Genomic DNA, 17,883 nt, shown 5'->3' with positions numbered 1-17,883 from the left:
GCAGCGATTCCGGTGGGAAGAGCTGATGGCAGTCAGGCCCTGCACTAGGAAGCTGAACAAAGGAGCAATTAAATGTTTCAAAAATCAGTCTGGAAGCACAAACACCAGACCCACAGTCCACAAAACCACCTGGACTGGGCTCTGCTCCGCTCAGGAAAGGGGCTTCCCGGGAGCTCATGGTGCTGCCACCGGGCAGGACCAGAGGGAAAAGAAGTGCTGAGGAACAGAAATTAGGGATAAGCTGCTCCATTCCCAACTCCAATCCAGACTCACATGACTCCTCTCTCCCAGCAGGGAGAGCTGACGAAGATCCAGACATTGAGCAAAGCTCAGAACAACTCCCAAACTCCTTGGAAACGAGGATGGACACGGCAGGATTCACCGGCCCAAATGTGCCCCTAAACTGCCTGGAAAGATGAATCCCACAATATCCCACAGCACAGAAATCAGCTGGGGGCCATGTGACCCTCGCTGGGATCCAAACACACTTCCCTGGAAATCAAGCAGCTTGGGAAATGTCAGGATCGAACCTTGAATTTCCACTCAAGCTCAAATTCCACCCAGATTTCCTCCCGAGCTCAGATAAACACGGGAAAGGCCGGTGCCAAACCACCAGCAGCAATCAATCAACCCCATTTTCTCCCTCGCCTGGAAAATTTGGGAACAGCACCCCGAGGCAGAGCTGTGGGGCAGCAGGAGCATCATCATCCAGCTGCCTTCAGCCCTTCCCTCCTGCTCATCCTCCCGGGAAGGGCAGAGCTGCTCCCAGCACTGCAATTCCACTGAGGTTTCATTCCCGATACACCTGCGCCCGGCATTTACATCCTGCTCCTACAAGAGGATCCCAAATTTCTTATAAAAAGCCACTTTGCTGCCTGCTCAGGGTGGCGAAGGGAAAGGTGGTTAAAAGGGCAGGGGAGGGGAATAAAATAGGTATTTTTGCCAATTGAAGAAAAGTCAATTAAATCAATGAAAGACCCATTGAACCGGTGAAAACGAAGCCCAGAAAGCCTGGAAATACCGGCTCAGGCAGCGGGAGAACGGCAGGGGAGGAGGGAATGCAGATGGGAGGAGAGGGCCGGCTGTTTGCAGCTGCCTGTGCCGCAGCCTGCCCATCCCATTTATCTTCCTTCCGGAGCTGGGACATGCCCAGCATGGAAAAAGGAGCTGCTGCAGCAGGTCGGGAGAGCCCCTGCGCTCCGCTCTGCCGAGGATTCCGCCGCTGGAAGCACAGCTGCAGCCAGAGGACGGCGCCGGCGGCTGCAGCGGCTCTGCAGACGCTGCCAGGAGGATGCTGTGGATGCTCCAGCCTGGAAAAATCACGGCTGATCCCATCAGCGGGCAAAAAAGCCACAAGCACCATCCAGGCTGAGCCAGACGCTCCCTGTCGGAGTTTGGAGCAGGGCTGGGAGCAGAGCTCAACCCACTGGGACCAGCACCCTCTGGGAGCCCCCCACCCTTTCCCTGCAGTTTAATCCAGCCCCCATTCAGAGGAGGGAAATTGGGATCCCAGTGTCTGAGGTGGCAGACCCAAGGCTCAATTCCAAAGAGGAACTGGGACTGTCACACTTTGGAGACACCACCCTCTGACATCCCACTTGGCTCCTTCCATCCCAAACCCACTGCCCAGAGAGGAATGTGGGGTTTCCAAAGGCTCCCAGGACCTGGAGGTGCCAAGTACAAGGAAGAGAAATTACCCTGTGACAAAAACCTCCTCCAGTGACTTGTCCCCACATGGTTCTTCCCATATCCCTGAATTCCAGCACACCCCCACAGCTTCCCAATTAGTTGATTCACAGCCCTTCACCAAGTGACTGAGGTTGGGATGCTGGTGTTCCCACACCAAATCCAGAGAATTCCCTTCTCTACTGACCAGGGGCTTGGAGCAAGTCATGTGGAAGATGTCCCTGCCCATGGCAGCAGGTTGGGACTCCCTTCCAAGCCAACCATCCTGTGATTCCATGATTCTCTACTCCAGGAAAGACAAGGATAACTCATCCACGAGCATCTGTTACTGGTACTCACCTCCCCGGCCCCGCCTGCCCAGCTCCAAGGCTTAAGGAGGATCCTCCACAGGGAAGGTGGGGTTGGTCCACCCGTGTCCCAGGGAAGCTGAGGCCCTTGGAAAGGGAACAGCGGGAAAGGCCCAGAAAGGCACAGCTGGAAAATGGCAGAGACACCGCGTGGAACCGGAGGAACAGCAAACGCACAGCTCCATGTCTTCCCTCTGCAAAGAAACTCCCCAAAAAATTCCTGTTGCCCTTAAAAAACTCCTCCTGCGGCACTTCCAGCCCCCAAATCCGGAGCTGCACCTCCCACCTGTGTTGTGATGGAGAGAAGAGACCCAGAGCTTTCCAATGAGACAGGTATTTATTTAGTTCAAGCGCTAAGGATTTGTTCTGTTGTCGTCGTTGCCATTATCAAACAGAGCTGAGGTACCAGTGACATTCCAACACGAAGAAAAGGAACCTTTCCCCCCCCACCACCCCCTTACACAATTTCTTCAACTACTTTTATCAAGACAAAAGGTGAGGCATGGAAAAGCTGCGTGATGGGGCTGTACAATGAGCAGGGCAGAGCAAGGAGGGGAAAAGAAACAGAGCCGAGACCCTCACCCCAAAAATCACACCAAAGGCAGCACTAGAAAGGTCTTTTCCCACAGTTCCCAAGGAGCAAAGGAAAACTAAAACCTGAAACCAGATGGTGGAAAAAAAAAAAAAAAAAAAAAAGATCATGTTGCTTCTGTGCTCACTTTGGAAGGGTGTTTTCTCTGGAGAACTGGGATTAGGGCTGTGGGCACGTTAAGCATGGACTAACAGCAAGGACTATCAGAACGTACCTGAGCACACCCAGGGACCTCATGGTGGAGAAGTGCCAAACCACACCCTCATCCATGTTCCTGCAGCCCCAGGGAGCTGTGGGAATGCTGCTCTCCAGACCTTTGTTTAGCAGGAATCATGGCCAAACCTGCTCTCAGGTCTTGCAGGAAAAGCTGGGAAACCCCCGGGCTCAGCCAGCTCCTTGCAAATCCAGTGCTTAAAGCTTGGGACCACGGGAAGCAGAGGGGGCTTGGGTCTACCAGAAGCAAGAAAACCAAGGATGTGCTGGTGGGAAACAGCCAACTGAGGACCAGGAGAAGCTGCATGAAGAACCAAAGGAAGAAGAAAGCCAAGGAAGAAGCAGCGGGATGAGGAATTTCTGCACAAGGTAAGGACAGTACAATACAGGAAAAGCAGCCAGGTTTCCTTCCCCCAGACAGGTTCTTTTTAAAGAAAGAATGGTCCTTTGTCACATATCATTGATGTTTATTTCAAGACATGCCACGTCAAAAAAACTCCTTTAATGCCTTTAATATTGCATTAGAAAAGCACTTTTACATCTCGTTCTGCCTTTGAGTTATTGTTGTGCAGAGTTGCCAGAAACCCAGGGCAGGGCACGAGCCCCTCAGGAATGAAGAATTCCAACTCTTTTATGCCCGTTTCCTGGTGGGAAGTGGTGGTGAGGACGATTTCCCTTCCTCTCCCCCATTTTAAGTGGCAGGGAAAAGGGCAAGGAGAACCAAGGAGGAGCCTGAATATTCCCTGGCAATTGTCCTTCTAAGCAGCAATCGCAACCCAGACTCAGGAATTCCTTCCCTGCAACTCGGCCAGATCTGCCCAGCAAACAAGGTATTTACAGGTGTGTTTTTTTTATTAACTTACACAGCAACTTCACAATGAACTAGTAAAGATTAAAAGGGTGCACTTCTAGTGTGTTCCATTCTGTGGGTCTCGGGGAGCTACATCCAGCAACACCAGCAAAAGCTCTACAACAGATTCCTCAGCCAAAGGAAAAAAAAAACCCACAAAATCAGTACTGAACAGAGTAAAAAAAAAAAACAAACAAATTAAGCCAAGAAATAAATACCAAAGAAAAAAAAATGGTTACTTGGAAGCTTAGTTCAATAGAAAACTGAATTGCTACTTGTTTAACCAAACTATACAGCTCTAGTGAACCAAACTAAACCGACTCGGAAGACTGAACATAAAAAAAACCCCAAAAAGCTAAAAAATAAAGGCATAAATCTGCATAATCAGAAGTTGGTTTCCATCCTACTCAAGTCCCCCCCTTTCCATCTAAGTTGTCTCAACTAGATTTCTGTAGGATCAAAGTAAACACCCCCTTCCCCCACCGACCTACGCTCCGGAAAAGCAGGAGCAATTCCCTCTCTGCTGGGGCAGCCACCTGCTCTTCCCTCTCTCTCCCAAATTTCCAAGGTTTCGATCAGCTTTGGCAGGTTTTAGTGCCAGTCCTGATTTCACTATTTCCCCTTAAAAAAAAAAAAAAAAAGGAAAAAGAAAAAGAAGCAAAATGCTTCCTCCTCCAAACACCTGGAACATTCTGTTCCTGTCTCTCAGGCAGGAATAATTCACTTCATCCATGTTTTCTACTTACAAAGAAAAAAAAAAATTGCTCTTAAAACTCATCTTGCACTCGAAACATTATTTCCCTGTTTCCTGCAAGTGTTTTGCTAATGCACATCCACCCTTTCCTCCCCTCCCCAAAAATCCTCCAGAAGCCACTCATCCCGCTCAGAGAGCCCCTCTCCGGATTTCCCAGCACGCTTCCTTGGAAACGTGGAATTCCCAACTCCAGCAGCCTGTGGTGGTGTCAAGCCCTGCTGGGGTGGGGTTTGGACACCAGGCAGACTCGCTCTGCTCAAGGGAATTAAGAGCTTGGGTTCACTTTGTTGTTGGATTATCAAGGAGAAGCGTTTAGCCCTTGGCATGCGCCGCCTCTGCCCACGATTCCCGCTGTCTACGCATTCCCAGATCCTCAGAGAACTCCAATGGGTCAGATTTGCAAGCCTTCTTCTGCACATAACATCCCATCTAAGTCCAATCCCAAACTTACTCGGTCGCCCTCATTCCAAAGTGCGGTATCATAACATATTAAAAAAGGAACAAATATTAAGAAATTGTACCTATTTTTGTCTCTTTTTTTTTTTTTTTTCCCCATTTTTTTTAAAGTTATAACTAGGATACGCTGGGATATTTTGGCTTTTTTTTTTTTTTTCTTATAAATAATGAAGACACTGACATTTTTCTCTGTGTGTGTGTGTGTGCTTGTGAAGCCAATAATCATCTCCACGAGACAGGCAGCGATGAGGAACTGGGATACGTTATCACGGGAAGGGGGAGGTTCAAGCCAATATTCACACTGCAGTCAATGGAGAGGACAGGGAGGGGGAGCAGTGATGTTCTGGAGAAAGGTGGGAGCCACATGGGATTAGCAGGAACAGCCTCCTTCACTGACAGGCTGCTCTTGAGGCTTTTCCAGTTTTATGTCAATCACTGGAAGGAGGGAGTTAAGGCAAACGGGTCTCCAGCTCTGTTTCCCTCACTGGTGTTTTCAGTATTTCCCTGGAATTTCAGTGTTCCCCCGGAATTTCAGTGTTTCCCTGGAATTTCAGTGTTCCATGGAAGACTTGGAAAGACCAGTTCCAAAGCAAAGCTGAGATCAAGGTTTCTCACCACACCCTCGTGCCCATGATAAATATGCGGAGAAACAACGTCAGCCCCCAAAGTTGTCTCTGACCAGAGTATGCTCTTCCCAGTGATCCCAGGGATCTCCTGCTGCAGGAATTAAAGATGTGTGGATACCCTGAAGGGTCTAATCACTGTTTCCACAGAATCACAGAAGCATTTAGGTTGGAAAAGACCTCCAAGACCATCAAGTCCAACCATTCTGCAGCACTGCCCAGGCCACCACTGACTCCTGCTCCCAAGTGCCATATCCACATGGCTGTTAAATCCCTCCAGGAATGGAGACTCCATCCCTGCCCTGGGCAGCTGTGTCAGTGTCTGACCACCCTTTCAGGGAAGAAACTTTCCGTAATATCCAACTTAAACCTCTCGTGGCACAACCTGAGGTTGTTTCCTCTTATCCTGTCGCTTGTTCAGAGGGAACCAGTCCCAGCCTGGAAACCCCCAGAGTGGAATCAATGCTGGATTCAGTATTCCAGCCCAGAGAGCAGCAGGCACCCAGGAGAACATGGAACCTCTGGAGGTGGCAAGAGCCTGAAGGAACCCAGGAAGGGACAGCTCACTTCCTTCCCAAACTCCTGCTCCTCTGCTCCACAGGCAACAGGCAAGTACTTCCCCCTCTGCCTCCCCTGTCCACACTTGGCTCTGGGACAGGCAGGAGAGGGTTGGAATAGTGGGTATCCCATCCCTGGAAGTGTCCAAGGCCAGGTTGGACACCCTGGGCTAGTGGAAGGTGTCCTTGCCCATGGCAGGGGTGGGACTGGATGGGCTTTAAGGTCCCTTCCAAGCCGAACCATCCTGTGATTCCATGATTCCAGAGAGATGGTGTGCTCTGTCAGAAGCCCCAGCAGCACATTCCAGCAAGGCTGTTCCTCCTCAGGCTGTGCACATCCCTAACCCCCTATGTGCCATCCTGAACATTCCCATCCATCCCTGCTCCAGTCAAACCTCTCTGCTCACCCCACCACCAGCCAGCAAAGCCTGAATTCCTCCTCCCAATGCCAGCTGACATCCCACAAGGACACTGCAGAACTGGTTGCTCTGAACCTGTGACAAGCTGCTCCCTCTGCAGCACTCGGATTCCCAACGGATGCCCTCCAGTTCCAACCTCAAGGAGCCTTTCCCAGGAGGAGCTTTGAATGCTAATCCCCAACCTCAGTGTTTCCCTTATCAGGGAACACAGAGATCACACTGCTGGGACTTCCAGCTTGTCCCCTCAGGGGGGTGAAGCTGGTTTTAGAGAGGTTTGGAGAAAATAAACACGGGAAGAGAAACAAGAGACCAATAATTCAAATATTTGGTCCATCTGGCTGCTCTGAACTCGCTGGGTATTTAAGTCAGAGATTCCCTGCCAGCTCCATCTCTGAGCACGAGTGGTCTGAGATCCCTGAACTCTCCATGTCCTGCAAAAAAAGCTGATGGGAAATCCACCCCCAATAATCCCGTTCCATTGCTGCTATCTGCAGGCTGCAGGAAGCCAATTCCAAGTGCCCTCATTGCACTTCCATTTAGAGCCTGGTGATCAAACTCCCTGATAGAGCCTGTGCACTCTACCCCCACCTCATTAATAAAGATTGTTGCTCATTAACCTTCTGGGAACCTGCATAACGAGGTTTTGATCAAAGCACAAAGCTGTGCCTCAGCTGTGCCATCCACAGCTTCCCAAATCCTCTTCCCTGCACTCTGATGGAATCTCAGCACCGAGCTCGTCCCCCTCCTACCGTTCCTTCCACGTCCTTCCTCCAAGGCACCATTTCTCCTCCATTTCCCAGCTGCAAAGAAAACCAACAGCCCTGGAAAAGTTCCTGTTCCAAACACACCCACCTGGCCAGGTAAGGGATTCCAGTTCATGCGGAGACCTTTATCCCTTGTCCAGCCCTCATGCCATCAGTTGAGTCCTGTCCTCCCTCACACCACACAGATGCTGCCTGGGCTCCAGCACTGTCACAGGCTGCCCTGGGAGGTTATGGGATCTCCATCCTTGGAGATTTCCTGAGTTTCCCTGGATGTGACCCTGAGAAACTGGCCTAGATTTTGGAATGAGCCTTGCTGTGAGCAGCAGGGTTGGAGAAGGGACCTGCAGAGGATTGTTCTGGGATTCTGTTAGTCAGATCTGCAAGAGCCACAGGGGTTTCCTTTCGGCCTCTTTGCAGCTGTTTTCCCCCACCCCACATCCAAACTGTTCAAGCACCAAGCAAAGAATTCCTCTGGATCTGTTTGCACCTTCCCATACTTCCACCCATACCCCCTCATCCTTCCCCTGCTGACTCCACCCTCAACACCCCCAAGCCCAACCTCCCACCCCACCAATCCTTCTCCCTCAGTGCTCCAAGCTCGGAGGTTACTTGCCCCTATTCCCCCTGTTTTTGGGATGTCCACAAGCTGGCTGCAGTGGGTTTTCCTCCAGGGAATGCCTGGCACAGCTGCATAAAGGATACTGTCTTCTCTACTTTTGTCTTGTGTGCTTTCCATCCCAGGCAAGGCAGCTGCCACACGTCGGAAAAGCTGCAAGAAACCACACGGGGAACAGATGAAAACAATCCAAACCCCCGGGAAGATACAGTTCAAACAATGACTCCACACATCCCTCAGCACTATTTGCACTGCTCAGCCCAAAACAGCCTGACACCAAATATAACCTTTATTCCTTGGAAACAGCACAGTCTCTGCTGTTATGGAGGCTCCCTGTGATCCAGACAAAGGAATGTGCCCAATCCTAAGCCTCACCTTTTGGTGCCATCGTTATCCCATGTCCACACTCGGGGTCTGAAGCACAAAACAATTTGGCATTTGCCATCCCAAAGCAGTTCTGCCCCTCACTTGAACACCAGCTCCAGTTTCCCAGCAGGGTTTGGGCTCAAACTCCCTTCCCAGTTTTATTCCACTTGAAGGAGGGTGAGAGTCCAGATGGAACGGGACTGATTCCCTCTCCTGCATTTCCTATCTGTCCCTGAGGCTCAGCCTTGTAGCTCCCACCACATGGCTTTTCTTCAGCCTACAGATTAATGCACAAGAATTCACTGGAATTCCCTGATCCCAGAACAACCCCTGCCTGGGAACAGCCCAGCTCTGGGCTGTCCCTCAGCTCAGGGTGATCCCTGCCACGTTCAGTTTGTGGGAACCACACAAGGACAGCAATGATCTCTTTTCCACGTGCCTGGGGCAAGGACAGGACAGATCAGATGGACAGAAGGACAGATAACAGCTTTACTATCCATCAGGGTTATGAAATGACCACCTAATTGGTTCTTCCCTTGGGAGAACAGCCCTGGCAGAGTCCTGATCCCATCGGGATGCACCCAGCACACACCCAGACAGAAATCCTTTAACATTCCTTAATATTTTCCCCTATTACAGACAATGTTACTACTCTGTACTTCTGGTTTATCAAGCTCCAGGACAGCAGCTGCTTCCAAGCCCTCCAGATCCCCATCCCTCAGTGTGTTCCCACCCCGACGGCAGCACAGGATCCCAGAATGCCTGCTGTTGGGTCTGACGTCAGCCTTGCTGTGTTCCATTATTCCATGTTTTCCTGCCTCTCCTCAAATGACACAAAGCTAAACCACTTATTCCCAGTGACCCACTTTCCACAGAAAACCGAGCCACGCCCCTGCCAGCCTGTTCACATCAGGAATGTGGGTACCTGAGCAGCTTTTGGATCCGTGTCCAAGGCTCTTTACCAGTTTGGCTCCCAAATGGTGCTGGGGAGACATTAAGACGACTGGACAAGTCCCCTCCAAGCTCACCGAGACCAAGCCCCCAGGTCTGGCTGGGATCTTTGCGGGGAAGTCTGGCACACACTGGAATGTGGTCCAGGACAAGGACAGGGCTCTGAGAAGCCGCTCCTTGATGCCACTCACTGATTTCAGGCCCCAACTCCACAGTAACAAAGCTCAGCACACCCTTCTGTTTCCATGAACCTCTGCCACAATCCAGAACTTTCCGGGCTCCTGGAAAAGCTCAGGGAAATTCTCACAGGCCAACAAGATGGATTCCTCACTGATGGAATCTTAAAGAGCATTTTGACCCAGTCCTTGGCACAGAAGGTTTGGAAGGGTCCAAGGCCAGGTTGAAGCAACCTGGGCTAGTGGAAGGTGTCCCTGCCCGTGGGACTGGATGAGCTTTAACTTCCCTTCCACCCAATCCACTCTGGGATTCCATTTATTCCCTGTACAATACATAGAAAGCAATGAGGGGAATGTATAGAGGGGGAAAGGGCTGGGGAGTCTAAAAAATCCTCAGCTGAAGGAACCAGCTGGAATTGCTGCATTTAAACCAAGCTGCTGACAGGAAGGCCTTTTAAAATACACTAATCCTTGCTTTACATTAAGACCAGGAATAAAACGATGCTTTTAGCTGCATTTCTCCCCTGAATTATGTGACTAAAAATAGGAATTTGGCAACTAAGAAAATCAACTTTCACTCTTATTAACCTTCTGCCTTATCAGCCACAGCATATGTGGAGAGAAATCCAATTAGGGGAACTTCCTGATGATTAGGAAGCTGCCTTCCCACAGGGCCTGACACAGACCCAGGGACTACACACACATAGATATGTTTAAATGTTTGTCACAGGGACTATATACACACAGATATGTTTAAATGTTTCTGTGAGTATAAAAACACACATATTGAGGGGCATTCAGGACTTCTTTTTCCCAAATGCAGCAGCTGAAAGACTAAAAGAGCCACACAGAGTCTCTCTGCAACCTCCTTCCCGATTAAACCCTGGGGGAAAACCCTCATCTCTCACTGTTAGTCTCAAGATTTGCCAGACTGTGCCTTTCCTCCCACTCCAGCCAGTAAATCCCCAGGGATCAGGGTCACAAAGGACTGTAGGATAATATGGGAATATGGGAAGGACAATATGGGAAGGACAGGAAGATCCCTGCCCAGATGGAAAAGGCAGGCAAGAAACCAATGCAAAGCAAACAAATCTTTCCTTAATTCTCATTCTCTGCAACTCTGGGAATAATTCTTGGCCATCACACGGACAGAAATCAAGGGAGAGGAGGAGAAAGAGCCCAGGGTGAGTGAGGGGCCACGTCCCTTCAGCTGCTGCCATGAGAAAGTTCCTCTGCCAAGGGCCACATCCAGCCTGTGGCTCCTGGAGAGCCAATAGGGAATGTGCCAGGTACTGCTGGAAGCAGGAATTCAAGGGCTCTCCCTCCCCTCTCCTTCGACAGGGCAGCAAAAGCAACCCTGACACATTCTGGGCATGAAATCCAGGGCCTGACAATGAGATTCCCTGAAACACGGGCTGTGGAGACAGAGCAGGGATCCCAAAGTCTTTTAAAGCCTTTTCAGGGCTGCCAGAATGAATTAAAGGCATTCAATGAAGTAAGTTATCCACTTCTCCATCTGAAGGTTTCTGGGAAGTTTCTATACTGGCAGGCAGGAATTTTATATGGAAGGTAAAAAAAAAACAAACCTCCAAAACAAACATTTCATATTCCCTAATCCACACATTCCATTCACAGTATCCAAGCTGTTAATTAATTCCTAAATCTGAACCTGCCTCTTAGTGACAAACCAGTGAATCACCAACTACTCCAAACCTCACCTTTACATTAGTATTTAATAGCTAATATCTTAATTTTGACATAAAATTTCATTTCATGTAGTAAAAAATTTCATTTCATGCAGTCAAAAAATAAAAGTTTATTTCATGCAGTCAAAATATAAAAGTTCATTTCATGCAGTCAAAAAAAAAAAGTTCATTTCATGTAGTCAAAATAGAAAATTCCATTTCAGGTAGTCAAAAAATAAAATTTCATTTTATGTGGTCAAAATACGACCGTATTTGTATCTAAAATAATTTGACACTTGAATTAAAAATCCTGGATGAAAATTAACTTGGACTGGGATTGTTCTACAGAATTAAAATATCTTCTTAGTTATCAGTTATGGGAAGGTCAGATTTGCACTCAGCTGATTAAAGATCTTATTAAAGGGAGGGGATCCATTCAGCAGATGTAGCCAAGGGGGATAATTTATTGGTAAATAAATTAGATAAATAAGTTACTAAGTTAAAATAAATTCATACAATTCAATAGAGAAGCTGCGAGAAAACAGGAACCTCTGTAAGTAGTGGTATTAAAAGTCTTATCCTCTGAGAATTGTTTCAACCACCACTTCTTAAACTAATAAAAAATGAGAGTTGTAAATATTCTGCAGCTTTGAAATCATTGAGAATTCCAATCCATGCCTGCAACAAGGATCAAAACTGAGAGGAAAAATCCATTTTTAGCTCTTTTTGAATAACCACTCGTGTCTTTGCTCTCCAGGGCACACCCCCAGGCCTAAGCACTCATTAAGGACTGCAGCAAAGATCCAAACCTTAATTACCAGCCTATGTTGTGGCAGGATAATTGTGGAGCCTGGAATGCAACACTTCCATGGCTGCTAATACACTGGATCTCAGCACTGAGATAACACATCTAATTATTCCATTAGAGAGGGAATAATTTTACTACTTCTACACAAAGTCAAGGGACATTTTAATAACAGCCCCTTCAGTCCTGTCTATCATGGACAAAGGAGTTTATAATCCTATTTTAGCAGCTACTGGGACCATTCTGCACATGAACTGGGCAACTGCATGTATAAAATAGAATGTAAGGATACAGACACACATGGAATCCCAGGGTGGTTGGGGCTGGAAGGGACCTTAAAGCTCATCTCATTCCACCCCCTGCCATGGGCAGGGACACCTTCCGCTAGCCCAGGTTGCTCCAACCTGGCCTTGGACACTCCCAGGGATGGGGCAGCCACAGCTTCTCTGGGCAACCTGGGCCAGGGCCTCCCCACCCTCACAGCCAGGAATTCCTTCCCAATATCCCATCATTTCACTGCTTTCCTCATCAAAAGCAGCTCAGCATCTACTAGAAATAAACAGCTTTGGCTCTCCAGGAACATTTGCTCCCACTGCCAGTGCCTCCCAGCAGAGTGGGAATCCCAGTTCACACTCCTTGTGCACTGGCAGCATTTCAAGCCACCAGGCTCCTCCTGGAGTGGTTCATTCCCTGAAAGGGGATCGGGAACAGCCCTCAGACCTGTGTTTCCCCAACTTTTTGGCTCCCTTTCAGTCTAAACCCCAAATCTAGATTACCAGAAATCCAGGAATGGACGATCCTTCACTCACAAAGCTTCTTCCATCACGTGGAAAGAAGTCCCAAGGTCAGGGATCCTCCTGAACCTTGGCCAACAACCCAACTCCGAGATGTTCCTTGCTGTGCATGGACTACAAACATCCCTCTGTCCAAGTTTTCCCAGTGTCCAGGGAAGTCCTGGTCCCACAGGGGTGTTTTGGCAGGAGCCACTCACCTGTTTTACATTGTATCCTGCTTTTGCACTAGTTTCAATGAACATTACATTCAATTCTTTGGCTTTTCTCTCTCCTTCCTCGATGGACACTTGTCTGGGGGAGACAACACAGAGTCAGGAAAAAAAATTAAGATTATTACAGTTCTGAAAGCATTCAGTGGTTTTTTTTCCCTGCATGACAGGTATCACCACTTCAGCTATCAGACAGACTCCCAGGGCACATCTGGCTCCCAATATTCCCATGGAAAAGCCAACCAGACTCCCCCTAAATCCCTGTCTGAACAATTATCCATCAGTGCCCTTTAACATTTAAAAATGATCATCAAGAACAAACTGTTTTAACCAAGGTCCAAGTGTAACCATCTCACATGGAAGGAATTTTGTCCCCTTTTTTCCTTGGATAGGTGTCCCTCTCATTAATCATCCTGTTAGAGCTAAAACAAGGGGGGAAATTTGGGTTCAAGAGCTGCCAAACAAAAATCATGAGGTATCTGAGGGGTTATATATATTTTTATTTTTATATAATTCTTAATAGGAGGCCATAAATCTGAAGGAATTGATCTCAAGGAAACAGGGATTTTGATCAAATCCAGAATCCATAGGTTTGGCTCTGTGACCCTTTATCATTTGTGTTAATACCATAAACCCAAAATAAGCAGCAAACACAGCAAAAGCTGAAGATGTACAACATCTAATAAAAATAATTCAGCTTGCAAACTTCTGAGAAGCCCTGAGGAGTCTCAAAAGGGAGCAACCATAATTTAGATGGGATGTATATTTGCACCTATCATTTCTTTCTGAGCAGATTTATTAAGAATAAATCCTTGTCATCAGTTTATTCATTTACTGATGCAGGTTGGAGTTAACACTGTTTTATCCTGAACAAGTTGGTGGTGGTTTCTCAACTCATTCCCAGCTGGAAAACTTGGTTTAACCAAATTCTGCCGCTGGAAATTTGGTTTAACCACACGAAAGGGGATTTAAAATCGAGATTTCTCGAGTCAGAACTAAAACAAGCTCGAGCATTTTGGGAGCAAAAATACATTTAAAAACCCCTTCTAAACCAGCAGCAGAGTAAGAAGAGCATTTAAAAGATGAATTCATGATTCCTCCATACCTTTTATCTGCTAGATCTGTTTTGTTCCCCACCAGCATGATGATGACGTCACTGCCCCGTTCCGTTCTGACGTCATCAATCCATTTTGTTGTTTGCTGGAACGAGTTTACATCTATCAGGGAACAGTGGAGAGGATTATCACTGCAGGAACCCCTCACAGCCCTAGGAAAAACAGCTGGCATCTGAAATCAAAGCTCCATTTCTGTGGAATTGGGATGAAGACCCAGCAAGTGAAACCCTGAATCTCCCCCACTACAGGATGTGAAAACTTTGGCATTAATTTCAGGTGCTTCATCACAGAGGATTCAAAGCCAGGGAGGGAACTGAGTCCATCTATGATTTTGCCTTTGACAGCATCTAAAATGAGTCTTCTCCCCGTGTTTCAGCTCCTTTATTTATAAAATAAAATATGAACTATTTTCTCTAGAGAATAGGGGTTAATTTGTGCCTTCTGCCCATGGCTTGTGCTCGTGCAGTTCCATTGCTCCTCCAAAGTCCTCAATCCCAATTACGAATCCCGTACACTTTAATCACCTTTTATTTCCCTAGGCAATCCCAGGGTTTTACAACACACCAGCAGCTCCTGGGGCATTGAACACTTGCCTTCAAAACAACTTCCAAATCACTTGCACAGAACCAGACAGAGAAATTTAACCTTTTCACAGGCATTTTAATTTAATGCTGCATCCTTAAGAGCTGCAAGGGAAGAATTTCAGACTGTGTGGGGCTTGAAAAGTTGAATCCCATGAGGAAAAAGGAGTTGGAGGGAAGCTGCCACGGAGCTCAGTGTTACACAAAGAGCATCTGAGCTGCCAAAGTAGCTTTAGTACTTTAAAAGGGGGGGGTTCTGCAGCAGTTCTTGCAAAATATTGATTTCTTTAATGGCTTTTACTGCAAAGTTATATATTGTGTTAGACAGCCAAGACTTGATCATCTGCCAGTGTCTTAATTCTTCTCTTTACCACTCGGTAATGTGGAATTTGCCAGGTCAGTAAAAAATTTCACCTGTAATTTTAGCTCAAATGGAAGTGGTATTTTTAACAATTAAAGCTTTTCTAGGCAAAGCCCTGACTCCTTCAGTAATCTTCTAGTATTTATAAATCAAAGCACTTCTGCCCTAGTGTAGAATTAGGCCACTGCTCTCAGCCTGGAATTTAGTTCTCTCCTAAACACAATTCCTGCTCTTTGTCAGTAAGTTAAGGGGTGTCTGGACTGAGGGGAGGGACAGAAGGAAGAGGGTTGAAAAAAGCACTAATATTTTTAGTTGACAAAAATGTACATACCTTAGTAAGAAATGAGAGAGCAATTGTTAAAGGGGGAGGGCTTGGTGGCAACTTTTATACATTGCAGAGTGCGAGAGTGACAAATTCCAGGGAAAATGGGATGTTAATGCGTGTTCCCCGCCAGCCCATTCCCAGAGTTTTTTGGTGGGAGAGGGTAAATGAAGTGAAGCAAGCTACAGAAAGCCTCCAATTGAGGAATTCAGATATCCATGAAGACCCAAAGTCACAGTGATGTTATGATTAAGAAGCAGATGAAAGGAAGCAGGCAGGCTCGAGGTGACCGGAGTAGGGAAGGGTTAAAATGATGTCACTGTGAGACATTTATACATTACACCAGCAGCGAAACGAGAAAAAAACCCACATTTATTTCCATGCCGGGACGAAGATCAAGCAGATGATGTGAGAGGACATGCAAAGCTAAGCTAGAGGATGGAAGGGGCAGAGGATTAGAAATGCAGAATTCCCCCCACTCACTTGTGATATCATAAACAACAACTGCAACAGTGGAGTCACGAATGTAGCTAGGGATCAAGCTCCTGAACCGCTCTTGACCTGCTGTGTCCCACAATTGCAACCGTACCTAACAAAATCAGTCAAACAAGCAAGAAAAATAAGCACAAGGAAGGTCAAACCCCGGTGCAGAAATACCTACTTGTGATATCGTAAACTACTACGGCAGCGGCCGAGTCGCGGATGTAACTGGGAATGAGGCTACGGAAACGCTCCTGCCCCGCGGTATCCCACAGCTGCAACCTGATCTGTGGGCGGGAGAGAGTTAAAAGAGCCAAACTGCCACAAAAATGAGAGAGGAAAGAGGGTTTAGCGTGGGAAAAGGCTGAATAAAGTGAGGGGAAACTCATGCAGGGGCGCTGGCGCCTCGCGGTGACGTCTCCCGAGGGATGGGCAGCAGCAAAACTGAGGCGGTGCAAGGAGCTCAGCTTCCCAAAAATGCTTCCCTGGCGAGCAAAATCACTTGGCTTTCAAGGATCAACAAGAAAACTATGGCTAAATGGTGAAATCACCATCCCTGGAAGCACTCAAAAGGCCTGTGGATCCATCACCATCCATGGAAGGGCTCCAAAGGCCTGTGGATCCACTACTATCCCTGGCAGGGCTCACAAGCTCTGTGGATGTGGCACTTGGAGGCAGGGGTTAGTGGTGGGCCTGGAAGTGCTGGACTCGATGGAATTAGAGGGATTTTCCAACCTAAATGACTCTATAATTCCATGAACTGTTCCCATGCAGTTCTCCCCACACAGGAGTTTCGTGCTCTGCTCTTGTCCTTCCTCAGGACTCACAAAGGCAACCTCCAGCAGCTTGAAGGATGGTTGCTGGTGGAAAAGCTGGAAAACCTGCTCCTGTCAGTTTTCCAAGGAAGATAAAATGCCAGCTAGCCCTGAACTGCAAGGTAAGGTGCCCACAGATGGGGCTGAACGTCTCTTACCATCCAGGTGCTGGAAGAAAAGGCAAGATACACTTAAAAGCAACGTGTGCAGGGGCCAGTTTGGGTTTGGAAAGCACCCTCAGGCACCTCCCATGCAATCCCATTTCCTGGAGGTTTATATCCACCACGAGCTCCTGCAGCACTGCACAGCTTTGCTTCTGCAAACAGCTCAGCAGATGAACTTCTTAATTAAGGATCTGAGCTCATTTTAAACCCCAGGTTTGCTTCCAGAGAGGAGTGATGTCATTCCAGGAGCTCAGGCTGCACCAAGCTGAGAGTCAGGGATCATTTGGGGGTCACCACCAGGGCCACCCTCGTTTTAATCAAGGAATATTAACTGGCCACATTTGGCAGTTTAGATTTTATCCTTTTTGTGGCATCAAAACCTGAAGGGGTCTGAATTCCCACTGTTTGCACCCCTCCAATTCTCTGTCTCCTCTCTCTCCTCACACGGGGTGACACTAAAGAGCTGCTGTCAAATGGCCCTCGAGGAGGAACCAAATGGATTCCCGTCTCCCACTGCTGTGTCTCCACTTGTAAGGCTGGAAGCAGCTGGGAGATGAAGGCTCAGGCTGTGCTTCCAAGTGATCTCACAACTGGGGGCTGCCCAAAACAGATGCTGCTCCTCATCCCCACTGTGCAAGGACAACAAAAGCTCACTCACTGTTCGATCCTCCAAGTACATGGTTTTCGATAGGAAGTCGATGCCAATTGTTGCCTGGGAAGAGATGAGAAAACCAAGAGCTCTTAAATCAAATGGCAGGACACCTGCAGGGATTTCCAGGGGAAAATCAGCACCTTGCAGGAAAAACGGCCTGCTTTTCTCACTTACAGCTTCATTCAACGAGTGATTTCTTTAATATCTCCACAACCAGACCAGTTTCTTGAAGCACAAAAGGTTATTAACTTCAATTTATGCATATTGACAGTTTAATCCATACAGTTCTTTAGGAATGACCCAAATTAGTGTCCCCCAGCTCGACCAGGGTATGTGGGCACATTGTTTTCTTCCCAGCTGCCAAATACCTTCATGGCTCTTCCCTTTTTCCCCTCAGATTAGGGCAGAAATCTTCAACAACACATGGGCACGTGGACACATGGCCCCTAAAAACTAAAGCTTGGCTCATCTTCACTGCACCCAAACTTCCAGACACCACTGGGAGCTTCCTGTGGGACATCCTGAATAAA

At 47.7% G+C, this 17,883-nt stretch overlaps 1 protein-coding gene across 2 annotated transcripts in view; it reads right to left on the bottom strand.

The window, feature by feature from the left end:
* Positions 1 to 2,351: 2,351 nt before the first annotated feature.
* The window catches only part of RAB6A (RAB6A, member RAS oncogene family), a 42,892-nt gene continuing 27,360 nt past the window's right edge, over positions 2,352 to 17,883 (bottom strand). The window contains exons 3-8 of one of the 2 annotated variants that reach the window (XM_064643944.1): positions 17,360 to 17,413; positions 15,904 to 16,009; positions 13,969 to 14,080; positions 12,852 to 12,945; positions 7,964 to 8,030; positions 2,352 to 5,333 (exon numbers count right to left, since the gene is read on the bottom strand). In XM_064643944.1, the coding sequence (XP_064500014.1) occupies positions 5,269 to 5,333; positions 7,964 to 8,030; positions 12,852 to 12,945; positions 13,969 to 14,080; positions 15,904 to 16,009; positions 17,360 to 17,413 (498 nt within the window). In that variant the 3' untranslated portion in view covers positions 2,352 to 5,268. Of the gene's footprint in view, positions 5,334 to 7,963; positions 8,031 to 12,851; positions 12,946 to 13,968; positions 14,081 to 15,725; positions 15,832 to 15,903; positions 16,010 to 17,359; positions 17,414 to 17,883 lie in introns of both variants that reach the window. The other variant, XM_064643943.1, reaches the window with a different exon arrangement.

The sequence above is a fragment of the Pseudopipra pipra genome, chromosome 2, assembly GCF_036250125.1.
Source record: "Pseudopipra pipra isolate bDixPip1 chromosome 2, bDixPip1.hap1, whole genome shotgun sequence".
Classification (NCBI taxonomy): domain Eukaryota; kingdom Metazoa; phylum Chordata; class Aves; order Passeriformes; family Pipridae; genus Pseudopipra; species Pseudopipra pipra.
Note: the sequence above shows the minus strand (reverse complement) of the source record. Positions and strands in the feature narration are given on the sequence as shown.